Raw genomic sequence first — 17,381 nt, forward strand, 5'->3', positions numbered from 1 at the left:
TACACATTACGAATTTATCAATTTGAAAATGTTTTTGTCTCGACTCATTCGTAATGCGTACATTGGCCGAGTTTTAGTCATAATAAGGTTTTATATTGGCAACAAATATTGAATTTGTCGTCGTTTTGTGAACTGTACTCGATCGGAGCGCGGAGAGACGGGGCTCCAGCGTTCCGGTGTCCCCTAGACTCAGAAATGGCCAAAAGAAATGTGTCGAATCATTTATGCTGATGTTACTTTATCCTGAAGTATACATTCCCTATTTTTTTTTTGCTTGAAGTGAACTAAACAACTCCAATTTCATTGTAACGAATTTAACTTTTTATTTTCTTTAATTTGAAAAAGTAGAGTTGCACTAAGATATCATGTGCGATTAGAAGTTGCAGAATAAAATTTATTTTTCAAATTTTTTAGTATACTTGTAATCAAAAGGAAAATTAAGACATGCAACTCATTTCACGCAGTTGCCATTTGACACACTTTTTTTCTTTAATTTGAACTTAGAGTACAACTAGGTTAGTCAAGTATATCGATTCGCGCTGTCGGTTAAATAACATACGCATAAATCTATACCCCTTTGTGATAAACGTATAGCAGGTGAATTGATAAGGTGTTATGTCTCTTTCTGCCATTGGAACGTAGAAAGAAACAGAACACTCCATTACCATTCATCCGGGACTCGATTCTGCTATTGACATCATATCAGAATGATTTGCCAATAGCTAGGTTTGACACCTGTCAAAATGACGTTATTGACAGATTATTCTGATAATGTTTGGATGATTATTTGTGTGAAATATTCTAGACGATTTTCCTCATGAACAAGGACAAGTTTATCATCATCATTTTAAAAAGTTATGTTATTTTTATATTTCCATACATTATTTTACCAATAGCTGTCTTAATTTTAGACGATCTTCAAGCAAAATATTGCTGTAAGAAAATAAGCTACTATTCGTTGTGGTCTAACAGCTTCGCTCATGATTATGCCTAAATATAAAGAATTCTAACTTTTTTATTATTATTATTTATAATTTTACCTCCGCGAATATTTCCCACCTAAAAACGTCCAGAATCGAGTCCCTGTTATGCAGTTTATTGTCAAGGAGGCTCGGCCACGCCTCCCGCCGCCGTGCTCGCCGGTAAGCCGCACCGGCATCGTTCAGTCCCCGCACCGGACAAAATTCTTCGCTTCGGCTTCTCACCATCTCTTCCCACATGATTGGCTGTCGCGTTTATTAACCAGTATTTCGATTTTCTGTTAAAATATTAGCTTTTGACACTTGAGTTTTTAAGTTGGGGCGGGGCGAAGTACTTCAAATTGTTGGTTTGTGTTTTCGATTACTTCAAAAAGACGAAATGCAATTTGAAACTTACTTTATTTTATATATCAACTGTTCTTAGCTTAAGATTGATATCATTTCATTATTATCCATGTTTGTTTGCAACAAAACATTTTACCATCTGACTTATTTCCAAACTGCCCACCAGTTTGGTGGTATTGATGTAACTTATACCATGTCCAATTCCCAGTCGGAATTTATCAATCACTCATCTCAGAATGACATAAATTTTATACCCAACACAGTTTATTACCGGTAAAAGCGTTGAATTCCTTTCGTTATTCCAAAAAATACAATCAAATCAATTTGAAATGATTCGCGCCTGCCCCCACCAAACCTTTATACATAGAACTTCTAAGTTGACCTAAGACAGTTTGCATGCGTTGATTTAAGGTTGTATGACACGTGTTGTATTGCTGATTTATTTCCTTAACAATTGGCTTGTTACTGCGTTTCCGACGCTCTAAATTTCTTTACATCGCTTTACCATACCATCTGTCGGCAATACATAACTGACGTTGCGCGGTGGACGAGTTACAACTATCTGGATTTGGCAAATTAGATAATTAATTAATAATGACTGAGGCTGGCCGTTTTATTCTTGATCAAAGTTACTGTAAGTAAATTTATCAATGATATTCTACAATACACGCGAACGCGTGCAAATTTTTTTGGAATGATGGAGAGTTGGAGAAAATACACAAACACTACTTACTTTTGAGACAAAATGCTGTGAACTGTAGCAGAAACTAAAGGTATCCAAGTCATAAACATATGCCTGACTAAACAATGAAACCTTGGTGAGGTTTCATGACAAAAGAATGTGTGTGAGAGCTCATCATGCGATAGCTCATTTTGCAATATATTTTTTATTATTTAAAGAGTTGCGTAACCGCGCTTTCCAAATAAAATGGACAGCCACGTCAGAGAAAATATAAAACTTTGTGGAATTCAACAACATATTATTGATTATGATGTTGTAATTTAAGTATCCACTGCGCAAACAAGAAAGAACAGCATGAATTGAAATTTTATTTTAAGCTTGTCCACGTAAAATGTTGTCTGGTTCTATATTTAACGAGTTCTTATCAGTTATTTTACCCAAAATGGCAGCAAAGGTATTTTGTGAATAAATTACCAAAATTTATGATCTCTATCACACTGTAAATGAGGTACAAATTTCGTTTTTGATCCAAATAATACACTATTGAACGTTGCTGTCAAAAGGATTATTGTGCACCACAAACTCTGTTGTTTTCTTTATGGGACAGATTTGAACAAAATCATCCCTTTATGTAACAAGTAACAACATGTCACATACAACTTACAGTATTTTTTACTTTTGCTGGCATAGCGATAAATTAATACTAAGTGGCACCTTGCTAATAAAAATTCGTTAAATACAAAACCAGACCCTTAGTTAGTAAAGTAATTTTATTTTGTTTCACATAATAATTTGATGTTGTTCTTTCTGTTTTCACCTCGACTTCTTCACGTCCGCACCACAGCGCTGCCGTATCTAAAGCTCTATAGTGACAGTCAGTTCAGCTGACCGGCCACGGAAGCAAGTCCTTAGCACACGGCACACGGTTATGCTAGTGTACGGTTTATTTGCCACACATTATATGATCGTCGACGTATATGATGCATGTATATTATATTAGTCTTGTAGTGGTAGTTTTTCGGTTTTAATTGTAGTTCATGTTATAAAAGACGATTTCAGTTCAGGCGCATACAGGTTGGTTATAATATGAAATGTGTTTTTTTATTATTCAATAGTAATCGCTTATCAACTTCGGTTAAACAATAACGCTGTGTTTTACCTTTTTGTACTCACAAATTATTGTTTCTAATAACCTTTCGTAACTCCGTGACTCACGCCGCGAGTAACACACTTTAAAACTTGAGTTCGCTTTTGTCTTATTAAAGCAGTAGTGTCGTGTTTATTTTCACTTTTCTTCCGTATCTATCTACACTTCTTGTTGGGAATTAGTCGAGTTTTCTTAGTACGTATCGTAAGTCAGAATATGGTTATAGGCACGTTCTTGTATAATATCGGCCTAAATCGGGTTAGTTAGTTAATATCGGTGTAATTCTAAGTTTATAACTAGTAATTATTGGGTCTAACTTGTATCAGACATTAATTCAAACTATCTCTCTTCTCGTACTTCGTTGTCCGCAAATTATCGGCATTATCTACACTCGAAATTGTCAATCTAGCTCGAACCAAAAATTATCGGTATAGCTTACACTTAGTATAATAACATCGGTCTAGCTTTAGGAAGTATAATAATTATCGGTTTATATCGTACCACAAATATCGGTATAGCTTACACTTAGTAAAATAACATCGGTCTAGCTTTAGGGACTATAATAATAATAATTATCGGTTTATATCGTACCACAAATATCGGTATAGCTTACACTTATTTTAATAATATCGGTCTAGCTTACACTTATTTTAATAATATCGGTCTAGCTTTAGGGACTATCGGTGTATGTCGTACCTATAACAAACGCCGGTGTCGACGACGATAGTGTCGGCTCGCGATCGTGCACTAGCATGGCCGGCCGAGCGGCGGCGGCGCGGCGGCGGTGCGGCCTCTAACTCCTCTCTCTGACGACAGCCCGAAACGTTCTATTGTAAGTGGGCCCCGCGCCCGCCCGCGCCCTCTCCGCAACCCTCCGCTCCGCAGGCGGCGCGCGCGGCGGCTCCTTAGACCGTTTCGCGGAGGTTGCATTCGAGGCGCTTCGCCCCCCAGCCGTGGCGCCCATCTCGCTGTCGGGCGGCGTGGGCGGCGTCGGCGGCGTGGGCGGCGTGTTCCCGTCGGGCTCGCTGCTGCCGCTGTCCAAGAGCCCCACGCCGGCCGATGCGGGCGCTAAGGACTCCAAGAATGTGGAGATCGCCGAGGTCATCGTCGGGGCTATACTTGGTGAGTTTTTGTTTTAGAAAAGAAGTCGTTTTATTTATACATTTTATCCATTTTTAATACATTACTAGCTGACCCGGCGAACTCTGTTCCGCCTTAAAGGCAATAAATAAGCCATCGCAATTTTTCCTCATTTGCTCTCCGTTTAGACCTACCCTGGACTACGACAAACATTTTAAAACCAAAATCAGCTCAATCGGCCCAGCCGTTCTCGAGTTTTAATCAGACTAACGAACAGCAATTCATTTTTATTTATATAGATTCAGTAATTCATACATTTTATATTTAATTTATGTCTTATGCAACATCAATTTGGTATGTTTTAGCTCACGATTGTGGCATTCCAAAGTCGTGACTTAGCTTTTTTCGTATCCGTATTCAATTAGTTTTCAATGTTTTTGCATCTTAGTTTTTGAACTGTAAAAATACTCTTTCAAGTCGAAGCCAATAAATATTGACTTAGACGAATTCCTAATCACTTTCTAGTTTGCATTAATCGTATAGGAATTCATGCTACTTTTTTTACCCATTCCCGTTTTCGAATGTATTTGTCTCTTTCGGCTATGCTAGAGCAGCGCCGTTTTGAAATATAAAAAATGCGTAAGCGAGTAACATTGCTACACCAAGGGATTCGTATACGATCTGGAAATTTAAAGAGTTGAAGGATCTGTCATAAACGCTTCTTCTTGCCAACACTAGCTCATTTATTGTCCCAAATCAGTGGCAGGGTTAATGAACGAAATACGTTACCGACACTACGAGAGATTATTTCATTGAAAGGCTTTTTGGTGTAAAAATAACGTTATATTGTAAGTAGAAAATCAAATTACATGTTTAGTTCGAAGTAGAAAAGTCAAGAGAAAGAGAAAAAAGTGACAATCGATAAAAAACATAAAAAGTAAAAAGAAGTTTCTCGCCGGCCAGGCGCGCGGCCAAGGAGTTTGTTCGCACATAAGCGACCTTTACAATTTTACCTAGGCTGTCATTAGACAGACCTGTACAGTTAAAGTTATTAAAGTTAACCCTACCTACCACTGCTTTGGGACAATAAACGGGCTAGTGCTGAGAAGAAGCACCGGGTTTATGAGTGTTTCTTCAGCTCTTTCGATTTCTGAGTCGTTTGCAGAAACTAACTGAGTGTAACCAACAGGCCCCGGCGGCCGCAGCCTGGTGGAGATCCAGCAGATGTCGGGCGCCAACATCCAGATCTCCAAGAAGGGCACGTTCGCGCCCGGCACCCGCAACCGCATCGTCACCATCACCGGCACGCCCACCGCCATCAACAACGCGCAGTACCTCATCGAGCAGAAGATCCAGGTACCACACCTTTGTAGACTAAAGGTTCGGCCAAACCAACGCGATCACACGCGCTCAGCCGGCGTGCAGCGATGGCGATCAATGCATTTAAGTCTGGTCGCGTTGGTTTGACCGAACCTTTAAGGATCTAGCTTTTTCGGAAGAGAGATATTTACTCGTAGGTCGCGCCTGAAACGCTCTGCCATCAGCAACGCGCAGTACCTCATCGAGCAGAAGATCCAGGTACCACATCTTTGTAGACTTAAGGATCTAGCTTTCGGATGAAAGAGATTTAGGTCGCGCCTGACACGCTCTGCCATCAGCAACGCGCAGTACCTCATCGTGCAGAAGATCCAGGTACCCACCACTTTGGTATTCAGGATTCGATTTGGATCTATCCCTCGGATGACAGTTATCTGGAGAGATCTAGGTCTCTTGACACGCTCAGCTATGCGCAGTACCTCATTGAGCAGAAGATCCAGGTACCACATCTTTGACTTAAGTATCTGACCCGAGGTCTAGGTCGCGCCTGACACGCTCTGTCACCAGCAGTAACCACCGCTTAGTTCCTCAAAAAGAAGAGATCAACCTGACTTCTGGTCTCTACGATCAGAGATCAAAGAAGCGACGATAGCCGAACGATGAAGGTGCCTAGGTGTGGGCTGTGAAGGATCCAGCTCTCAACCACCCGAAAATAACTTAATAAACAGTGAAAGTGTGACGTCATAAGTGTAATAAGTCTGTGGACATGGCCATCGTTCCCACACTTGACTCGTGCCAAACACATTAGTTACCGAGCAGGTGTACTTAAACTCATTTGTAGACTCAAGATTTTGTATCTTCGGTGAGTCTTTGATAGTGGAACGATCTACCATCAGTTATACGGTATAACTTATACCTAGTAGGTATAAAACTTATACCTAGTACGTTATCGAGCAGAAGATTCAAGTACTAGCAGCTTTGTACAATTCAACTTCTGTGTATTCCAGGAAGAGGAGCTTAAACGCACCCGCCACAACGCCATCTCCGGCCTCATGCAGTGAGCAGCGCGCCGCACTTGTATGCGCACGCGGCGGCTCGCTCGAGCCAGGGAGCATACAACGCCAACGTGATACAAAGTTTCCATCTATGCATAAGAATTACCATATCTTTCAAACGTTGTATACCTCCGCCGCTGCTTGCGCGACACCTCGACTCGACTGTGTTTTAGTGTTTACTTTATTTTCACTTGCTTAACGCAAATTTTAACCGACATTGTAATGACGACTCAACGAGAAATTGTATATTTTGTTTTAATTTTCGGATTTTGAAACAGTCGCACGTCGAGGTCAACGCATACCAACTATCCTAAGTAATGATTCAATTCTTCAGTCGCGTTACGCGGCCACTGTTGTATTAAGCAATAAGCCATAACTAGTGAAATCGTGATATCGCCGGATAGTGACGTTGATCGGCCGTAGGGTACGTTTGAGACCGCCGGATCGCAACCGAAGGACATCTCAAGACACGTCTTGGCCTCGAGTTCGCCTCATCTGGAAACGGAATGACATTGAATAGTACAAGATGAATTCATCAAGCATATAAGATCAGCTCCCTGTTCCAAGATGAGGCGTGTCGAGGCGTTAGATGGCCTTTAGACTCGATGGGGAAACGGCCGACTCAGTGCAAACACGCGCAAGCGACGTTGCGGACGCTTGCACGTGTTTACAGGCGCACAATGTGCATCCATTTTCCGTAAGGTTTCTAAATGGAAGCTCATTGAACGCCCCAGGCAGTCGGCCAAGCGCGAGTCGCCAGCAGCGCCCGAGCGCCGCTCGCGAGCGCGCGGACGCACGCGCGAACCGAACAACGAATAATCTTTCTAAGCGGTTATAGGTGTTACGTGTATCGTTAAGGATCGGCCGACGGGCTTTCGACGTCTATCTGCCTAAAGTCAGATAGTTTGGCGCGATAATAATAAGTATAGGTAGCGTCGTTAGAATAAGTGCAATATTTGTCGATGCCCGGAGGCACGCGTTGTTCGGCGAACGTTCGCGCGCGCGTCCGCCGGGGAGGGACGCAAGTACAACGCTGTACCGCTCTAGTATAGTTTAGTTCTAGTCAATCTGCCGACGCGGGACCTCGCAGCGGGAGGGCGCGAGTTACCTGAGCGTAGTTAAGTTGTTTATTTACCGACGGAGAGTATAAGTTAACGCAGCTCTCGATAGGGCCGCGCGCCGCATCGGGCCGGGCCGGGCTGTAGCAACTAATGTTCGTTAAATAAGCCGCGCCCCGCGCGCGCGCCCCTATCGACACATAGTTACCTATTTACAATTAAATAGTTTATCTATATTGATTTTTTGCATGTACTATAATAATAGTGGTGTTACATAATATTATATTATTGCTATATTTTACGTTGTATGACGAGTGAAGTCTCGCTGCCTAGCAGGCGGACGTTGTTTAAGATGTAATTGAAAGATTGTGATATATCCTATCACGGAAATTCCTATTCCATTGCACATTTTATTTTTGTATAATATTCACCACGTACTACATCGTTTACGAGTTGATTTCATTGTAAATGTTACCATTGATAAGTTATTTTTTTAGTTACTTGACATCGTTAGTGTTAGGTTGAGAGTTGTTTTGTGTCGACGTGCGCTGTTGCATGCCATGTGACGCTGTTGCATGCCATGTGACGCTGTTGCATGCCATGTGACGATGTTGCATGTCATGTAACGCTGTTGCATGCCATGTGACGATGTTGCATGCCATGTGACGATGTTGCATGTCATGTAACGCTGTTGCATGCCATGTGACGATGTTGCATGCCATGTGACGCTGTTGCATGCCATGTGACGATGTTGCATGTCATGTAACGCTGTTGCATGCCATGTGACGATGTTGCATGCCATGTGACGATGTTGCATGTCATGTGACGCTGTTGCATGTCATGTGACGCTGTTGCATGTCATGTGACGCTGTTGCATGCCCTGTGACGATGTTGCATGGCATGTAACACTGTCGCATGCCATGTGACACTGTTGCATGTCATGTAACGCTGTTGCATGTCATGTAACGTTGTTCCGTGGCACGCATCAGCCGTCGACCGACACTGGGAGCTTTGGGAGCCAAATAATGTCCTAACCAAAGTCGCTATTGTTTTGTCCGCGCCGCACCGCTGACGTAATGTCCACTTTGACTTGCGCCTAGAATCTGGTTAGCAGAATTGTCATTCCTGATTTCTCTCGGTAAAGATCTTTATTTTTTATACATTTTATAATATTGTGTTAATTTTATTAGGAATGTTCTAATAGTTATTATTGATTTGTTGTCGGTCTAAATTTATCTTACGATATAAGTACAATTTAAATGTAATATTGAAATAATAATGCATGTCCAGATTATTAGAAAAATTATATGTATATTTTAAATGTTTTAAAGCAGATTTCTATTTCTATTTAATGTTCGATGAGACAATATATTAAAATATTATCTTATTTACAGTCGCAATATTGTAATTTAAAGTTTATTTTTATCGCGCCGTTAGTGAATTTTCGTTTTCGTATCTCCGTAGTTTAATGATGTTTAAACTGTGATCGTTTCGTGGACATTGTCAAGGTACTCCATCGCCGGAACGCCGGAACGCCGGAGCCGCAGCCGGCCGGTAGTTGTAAGTTCGTTTACCTCAGAAGTGCCATCGCGCCGCGACCGCCGCGCCGTCGGCCGGCGACACTTATCGCAGAAGGAAAGAAGTACAAAAGTCGTAATAATCATAATAAATGTTACTATTACTCTGATCGGCTTAAATGAGTTATTTACGATAGTTTTAAGACGAGGAATTGAGAGACGGTTTTCTCAAAATAAAATTTAACGCACGATAAAATTAGTTGAAGCGGAGCACGTTCGAGACGCCATAACTTCGTACTTCCGTGAAAAGTGAATAATAAGAATAGTGTTATAATATTGAATCGTTGTAAGCTCTCCAACTGTCCAACGACATCTCGATAGCGTAAATTTATTGTTACCGGTCTACCCGTGTTATGTAGGTAACATTCTTAGCCGCATTACCGTAGCTAGTTATTACTATATATTCAATCTTTAAAGTGTATAGATATCGCTGTTCGACTTTCTGGTGTTTTTCGACTTTCTCATCTTATATGTATATTTGGGGGTAGGCACAGATATCGTCTTTTGTCAATTAAACGAGGATGGCCTCGCTCGCGGTCGCCTTCGGTGATCGAGTCGAATCCCAAGTTTCATTTCCTGTTGAGTGTTTTACAAGCATAATAATAATATAGCACCGAAGTAACCCGTATAGTTTGTCCGCCGCGGGCCGAGCGTGCGCCGAACGGCCGCGGGCCGAAGCGACCGCGCGCGAGCGGAGGCGAAGGCGGAACCTCCCTACGCGCAATGCCTGTAAATGTCGATTTTACAAGCTCAATTTTAATCGGAACTAAATCTTGATTAGTCGGTACGTGTAAGTGAATACGTCAATTATTCTAAACGCATTTCGTTTCGTGCACGGATGTACGGCTAGCGTGCTCGCCGGAGCCGGGTTTTCTCTATTCTACGTTGCGCTCTCAGTGGCGGCGCTGCCCGCGGCCAGGAGGTGACGCCGCCTGTCCGCCCCTGCCGACCCCTGGCCGGCCTCTGTCCGGCGGCCAGGAGGTGACGCCGCCTGTCCGCCCCTGCCGACCCCTGGCCGGCCTCTGTCCGGCGGCCAGGAGGTGACGCCGCCTGTCCGCCCCTGCCGACCCCTGGCCGGCCTCTGTCCGGCGGCCAGGAGGTGACGCCGCCTGTCCGCCCCTGCCGACCCCTGGCCGGCCTCTGTCCGGCGGCCAGGAGGTGACGCCGCCTGTCCGCCCCTGCCGACCCCTGGCCGGCCTCTGTCCGGCGGCCAGGAGGTGACGCCGCCTGTCCGCCCCTGCCGACCCCTGGCCGGCCTCTGTCCGGCGGCCAGGAGGTGACGCCGCCTGTCCGCCCCTGCCGACCCCTGGCCGGCCTCTGTCCGGCGGCCAGGAGGTGACGCCGCCTGTCCGCCCCTGCCGACCCCTGGCCGGCCTCTGTCCGGCGGCCAGGAGGTGACGCCGCCTGTCCGCCCCTGCCGACCCCTGGCCGGCCTCTGTCCGGCGGCCAGGAGGCCCCTTCGCTTCTCTCGCAACACCAGCCGTCACGTCCCTCTGTAACGCTCGCGGAGCCGCCGCGGGAAACGCACCGCTACTAATAGTTATCGATGAAATTCTAGCTAGATATAATTATTATTATTATCTTTAAAACAATATAATATGGGTACGTATTAGATAATTTTTAAAATTACTGGAAAAATGTTAAACGTTGTTATACTGAAGTTGTTACAATATTTGAGAGTATATTATCGCGACTACTTGATTGATAATTTAGTGCGGTAACATTACCCGATTAAAATGTATCGTGTGGAAAGATAATAAATAGTTGATCGTCGTCCCGACTATTACGTGATCGAGTCAGAGCAGACGTTAGCCGCGACCGCCGCTCCTCCGCACTCTGTGACGCATGTATTGTGTACGCATTACGATTAAGGTTTCGATGTTGTAGCGTAAGGTAGCTAGTTGTCATTCTTCATTCTACGGTTACGGTGTGGTGACGAGGTGGGCACGAGCCGGGTCGGGTCCTGCCCGGAGACCGCGCATCTCATCCTCCTTTTAATTTTAATAGCTAAATGTTGTTGAATTTGTTGATAGAGTGGTTTATTGTAATTACTATAGGTAGTTTAGTGGGTATACAAGAGATGGTGGCAGCCGTTGGGTGCGCTAGGCTAGAGTAAGGTTCGATACTGTGTTTAGGAAAATGGCTGTGCGTTCAAGTCGAACTCAACATTAAGACATCACCATAACGCTTGTTTGTGATGGGCGCGAATCGCACACGACGCGCGCGCCGCCCGCGCCCGCGGCCCGGCCCCGCGGCCTACGAGGCGCGGGCGCGGCACGAGGCGCGCTCTGAATTCACAATCTGTATATAATTGCATAACATTATTTCATTTACGTTCTTCTCCTTGCTCATTGTCATCAATTTATTAAAGACTGAGGAATCAACTCGCGCATATTGACATCGTCACGAACGCGTCCCGATCGGTAGGGATTATTGTAATATATAATTGTTTATAGTCATTAAAATTTTCGCTCGGTTTCATGTGGAATCCGCAAGGACGTAGTCGTGTGCGATTCCCGCGGTACACTCGCAGTTCTAATCAGATTTCTGTGTCGGTGTGCGAGCGCCGCATCGTCGTGACTATGTTTCCCACAACGCAATGCGAGTGTACGGTGTGTCGCCGGCGCGGCGGCGCGCTGCGTGACGCGCTCCGCGTGTCCGAACCATAAACCGCGACCCGCGACGCGTGTCCCAGGCGAGTGGCTCGGCACGCGACGCGAGTCCCGCAGCGCGCGGCTCGCGCCGGAGGAGCAAGCGCCGTTCAGTCGTTGTCTCATCAACCTTTACACATGTTGAGATTGATATGTTATACTAATTCTATTGAATTATAACTTGTTGCGTATTTTAAGTATGTAAGGCAGGCGGCGCCCCGCGCCCCGGTACGTTGTCAAGACGAATATGTTGAAAACATTTGTTGCTGTACAGTTCAGTGATGGAGTTTTTATTTTTATTATAATTTTGTTATCTCGGTTTACGATAAACGGGTCTGCAATGTTATGTACGAGAAATAATTTAATTAAGTTTCAAATGAAAATGTTAAATGTTTTGAATTTAAAATTCGGTATATTTTAGTCATTGTTTATTATTTTAGTTGTCAGATTGATTTTTAATGAAGTGTTATTTTGCAATGTTGTATAAGATAAGAGGTAAAATGGAAGATTACAATGTCTTAGTGTTTAAAAGCTCGAAAACCAATTAAAAGGTACCTTGAACATTGTCTATATTATATTAACATTAAATAAATGCAAAATGATGCGTTGTTTTATTATAATCTCCACACTTAACATTTTCATTTCACATTACCATGCATACCTTTCTCCTATTCTAGGCTACCTACAACCCTGTATAATAGAGAAAAAAAGTTAACTTTACTCCAGAAAATCATTAGATACTCTTCATAATGTTCGTTCCTTTTGTACTTGTTCTAAATCTGATTCAGTCTCCATAATAAACAGCTTGTCTCAAGGCTACGACCACACCCTCATTTAATTCAAAACCGTCTAAATATGGAGTTCCACTTTAAACTTCTCGTAGATGGCGCTAGGGTCTCTCTGTTTTTTTTAGATTTGCCAAAATGTTTGTATCTTTGTATTCAAAAGTAGACTGTTTCTAATGAATCTATCCTACCTTGTTGTCCTAGTTTTTTTCCTATCTTGTGGCGGAATAAATTAGCTGCGTGGTGGATCCCTATTGTGGTTTTCATTACAGATTGTAAATAAAAAAAAAATGATTCCAAAATATTGTATATAATTGCAATAATAATTGGTTACAAATAAACTAATATTTATAAAGAAATAATAACTAAAAAACCTGTAATAACAAAAAATAGGTACAATGAGATTCCAAAATTAATATCAAATGGACGGATAATATAGATATTGATTGACATAATTAGTTAATAATAAAAACAAACTCCATACTTACTTCAATAAAAATGTTACATTCCCAAGAATAAATATATGATAAGGCATTTTTTATAAAAATAAATGTGCTGCAATACAAAACCTACTAGGCTACTACTTATGTAGCTCCATACTAAATAATTAAAGTTCATAATATACATACATTCTTATTAAAGCAGTTATTCTACAAACTATGTACACACGGCCACACACTGTTAACTATCCATTTCCGTTTTTGCTCTCGCTCTCATCAAATAGCGATTCTTTACGATAGAACGAGATGACATGACAGGCAATGGATAGTTAACACTGTTGCCGATGGTACCTACCTAATTAACTAAAGATGTCACAAATGCATGCTTAGGTCTAAAAAAAACAATTCAAAGAGATCCTAACAATTAATTACCTACATAAAGTTAATTTACAGGTAGTGTCACAGTGTGTCATGAAAAAAATATCTTAATGCCTAAGTTATGGTACCTCTTCCATTGGTAACATACAAAGATTGGATTTTTTGTTACAATAAAAATGTTAAGATATTTGAGCTAGTGTTACAATATTATTGTCAATATCGTTAAATATCTGTTCCTGTACAGACCATTGCAATTCTAACGATTGTATTGAGATGGCAGCCAGCACAACATTGAGTAAACTTAACTGAAATTGCAGTGTCCTCTTTGGATAAATATAAATTCTAAAGTGTACCTTAAGTACTATAGGGAGTTTCATTCTTATATCGAAAGGTACATGAGCTACAGATTACTAACTACTATGAAACAATTTCATATTGTGGAATGTGGGGTTCATAATTAAAACTGTTGTAATGCGTAAAGCTAAGGCAGCGAGTGGCGGGGGACTCCGTAAACGGGAAGAGTTCATTCAGAAGCAATGTAAAGGTAGGTCTCTCATCAGGGTCCACCTGCCAGCACTGTAAACAGATCTGGAAGAGTTCGTCGCCGACGTACGACGGCTGCGACGGCCGCATGCCGCGCAGAACGCGCGCTGCGACATCCTTGTTGTTGGAGTGCGAGTACGGCGTCGCTCCCAGCGTCAAGGCTTCCCACATCAGGCAGCCGAAGGACCACACGTCAGCTTTAGGGTTGAATCTCGTCTGACGCAGCATCTCGTGAGACGTCCACCGCGTGTAGTCCGGAGTTTCGTGCAGAGGCCGCATGTGCGAGAGGCCGAAGCCCGATACTTTGGCGACGCCGTTTTCGCCGATGGCAATGTTTCGACAGCTCAACCTCTTGTGGATAATCTTTCTACTATGCAAGTACTCCATGCCGCGCGCCACGTCCACACAAATCTGAAGCAACTTATCCTCAGTGATGAGACAAAACTTATTGTTTTGGAGATCTCTATGTCTGCTCTGGAGCAGCATTTCCTTCAAACTGTGTCTAGAATCTTGAAGAACAACAAATAGAGTTGTGTTTGTCTCACAAATGCCTATTAGAGAAATAACATTTTCATGTTCACCGGATTTTATTAGCAAGTCCAGTTCCTGTAACATCAGCTTTTTGTCGGGTCTCTCGAGCTCTCTGTCAGCCACCACCTGCACCAGCCCAGGAGTCTGTGCTCCGTGCTGCTGGACTCTCCCCTTAGTGAACTTGCCGTAGCTGCCCAGACCCACAACACAGGAGATATCAATATCTATTAAGTTTCTTGGTATATTCCACAGCTTTCTTTTCAAATTGCCATAGTAGTCTACTCTCTCATCTTCGTCCTGAAGAAAACCTGAGTTTTCAATTTCCACACATGGCTCACTTAAACTCAAAGGCATAGATTGGGAGCCCCTTTGCATTCGCGCCAGTTGGATCCTCTTTCTGAGAATAATGAGGAGTCCCAGCCCTATCAGTAACAGGACTACACCAATGGCAATACCAGCTCCTAATGCAACTACCAAGGGAGACATGTCTTCTGGTTCATTTATGTTCAAAATAATCTTTTTAGTAGATTCAGCATACCTTATCTTCTTTACATTTCCTTTTTCACTCACTATACCCAGAGATACATCGATATCATTAGTCAGTGGCAGGGGAGCATTATAAAATCCATTGTATGTAACTTTATCACCTATGATGAAGTCAGTTTTTATGTCGTAGGGGTCCAACTCTGCAGTGATGTAATAAGGAAGACCATGTTCTTTTGCATATGTATAGTTCCCAAGGGTCTCAGTGATATACCCTTGCTGGTAAAGTTCAACTGACACCACAACTCTGTATAAAGAAACGGGGCCATTAATATTCTTGGCTTGTGGAATATGTATGGCCATTTTATCTCCCCGTCTTTCCCTTATCTGAATCTCCGGAGGACTGGGGTCAGGGGTGCCGATTACAGTTGTTAATGTAGTTGTGATATTTGGGCCTTCTTCATCATAATTTAAAGCTGCAACACTGATAAAATATCTCGATCCCGGATGCAAGTTCAGAAGCTCATTGTGGAATGTTTTATTAGATATTCGCCACTCTAGAGGCGGCAACAGAAAATCGGCATAGGTTTCTCTGACTGTTGCTCTCAAAACATACCCAGTGATGAAAGTGTATGCTTCTGGAGCCGTCCACTTGATCCTGGCGGTGGTTTCGGTAACGTTCATGACTTCTATCGACGAAGGCGGCCCCGGCGCGGTCACCTCCGTGTCGTACACACTCGTCGTATTTACACCTCCACATTTCTGTGTCTCATTCTTCGGACATGGCGTATCACATAACTCTGGCTGAACCTTGAACTGGCCGGGCGAATTGCCGCAAAAACACGTCGATTCATTACCGATTACGGCGTACTTGTAGTACACTTGCTCGCAGGCGGAAAGGCATACGTCAACAGACTGGCCGGTATGAGTATTCAATAAGTTTTCAGCGTGAAAAGCATAACAGCCAAGGTAATAACCACGCTCGCCGGTGCACACGTTCACATACAGCCCGATGAATATTGCAGCAAACACCCACGGCCACGGCTTCCCCATTGTTTATTCTTGGTATTGAGTCATCTACCTGTCCAGCCACATATAATTGATACACACCCAATGTATCTCATTCAAGTTTCTCACAATCTTTTTGTATGGAACATTGAAAGATTATGACGCATGAATTGTATAGAAATCGTTAGAAAAAGTCATCACTGTTTGTATTGTAATTTTTAAGTTAAATCGATGAGAAAAGTAACCTACCGTAACGGCTGTAAAAATTGTTTTGACAGATTTTTGACATAAATTACTGACATTTGTGGTGACATTACTTTTTTTATAGAATTGTGATCATGGAAAATAATATTATCCAACCTAGTTGCAGGTTATAGGTGAAGCGTTTTGTCTTTAGTATTGTAGGTATTTTCTTGTTTGTTTTTTAATCAAATATTACATCAGTGTAAGTACTATTGTTCGCCTCAACTTTCGTTGAGCGATCAATAACGGCACTAGCCAACAGTCGTTAATTTAATCTTTATTTTTAAAAGCTGTATAAGCATCTATATTCGGGGTCAAGTACGACACCAGTGGATAGACACTTCTCATACAAAAACTAGTCTCTATATGTAGCAATTGATATACAACCTTATCCCTTAAGCAATAAAGTGCATTTTGGATTGATTTCACTATAGCAGGGGAACCCGCGGATCAATACCACCATACTAAAAATAATTGTTAGTGTCCTTATGTTGGTAGTATTGTTAGTTTGACAAATGAAAAAAAATGTCTGTCAATAATTGAGTTTGAGTTTTTAACCGGCGAATTGATTCGTGTGAAGTTATTTTCTCAGATTTGGTGCAATATTACTGTAAATAAACTTTTCTGTCGTTTACGTTGAGTTGATTAAGTTCCTCCGTATCGGGCGTGATAAAGTTTGCTGTTCAGTGTTATGTTTTTTGTGAGATAGAGACTCTTTTAAATAAGCTGTGTTTCAACTTCTACAGAAGTTTAAACTCTTATTTACTTTTCTGTTTAATGGGTATGTTATCTACTTACTTGAAATATTACATCTATTACAAATCTATTTTTCATTAAAAACAACCCTATGTGATGAAAATGTAAATGTACTTTCAAAACTGGTAAATGCATGAACCAGGGCATTGACACTGGTTGGAGAGAAATTATAGGCTTTGTTTAATTAATACCTATTTCATTTTAGGCTTCTACTGATAATGGAGAGTAGAAACAACAAGAAGTGCGTTATTTGTAATAAGAGGCGAAGTCGTGGTGGATCACCCTTACTTTTGAGTAGGTTTCCTCTGGATTCTGACCGGTA

General features: G+C 42.3%; 3 protein-coding genes across 3 annotated transcripts in view; 2 read left to right on the top strand and 1 right to left on the bottom strand.

Moving 5' to 3' along the window:
* LOC135080826 (RNA-binding protein Pasilla) overlaps positions 1-8,581 on the top strand; it is a 101,368-nt gene extending 92,787 nt beyond the window's left edge. The window contains exons 13-15 of the mRNA XM_063975550.1: positions 4,040-4,276; positions 5,424-5,590; positions 6,559-8,581. Coding sequence (XP_063831620.1) covers positions 4,040-4,276; positions 5,424-5,590; positions 6,559-6,612 — 458 coding nt within the window. The 3' untranslated portion in view covers positions 6,613-8,581. The remainder of the gene's footprint in view (positions 1-4,039; positions 4,277-5,423; positions 5,591-6,558) is intronic.
* LOC135080467 (viral IAP-associated factor homolog) overlaps positions 1-17,381 on the top strand; it is a 189,970-nt gene that overhangs the window by 46,145 nt on the left and 126,444 nt on the right. The window lies entirely within an intron of this gene.
* LOC135080458 (putative inactive tyrosine-protein kinase Wsck) lies at positions 13,159-16,340 on the bottom strand. The gene has a single exon (XM_063975096.1). The coding sequence runs from the start codon at positions 16,103-16,105 to the stop codon at positions 13,913-13,915; it is 2,193 nt and encodes a 730-aa protein (XP_063831166.1). The 5' UTR covers positions 16,106-16,340; the 3' UTR covers positions 13,159-13,912.

The sequence above is a fragment of the Ostrinia nubilalis genome, chromosome 18 (assembly GCF_963855985.1).
Source record: "Ostrinia nubilalis chromosome 18, ilOstNubi1.1, whole genome shotgun sequence".
Lineage (NCBI taxonomy): Eukaryota > Metazoa > Arthropoda > Insecta > Lepidoptera > Crambidae > Ostrinia > Ostrinia nubilalis.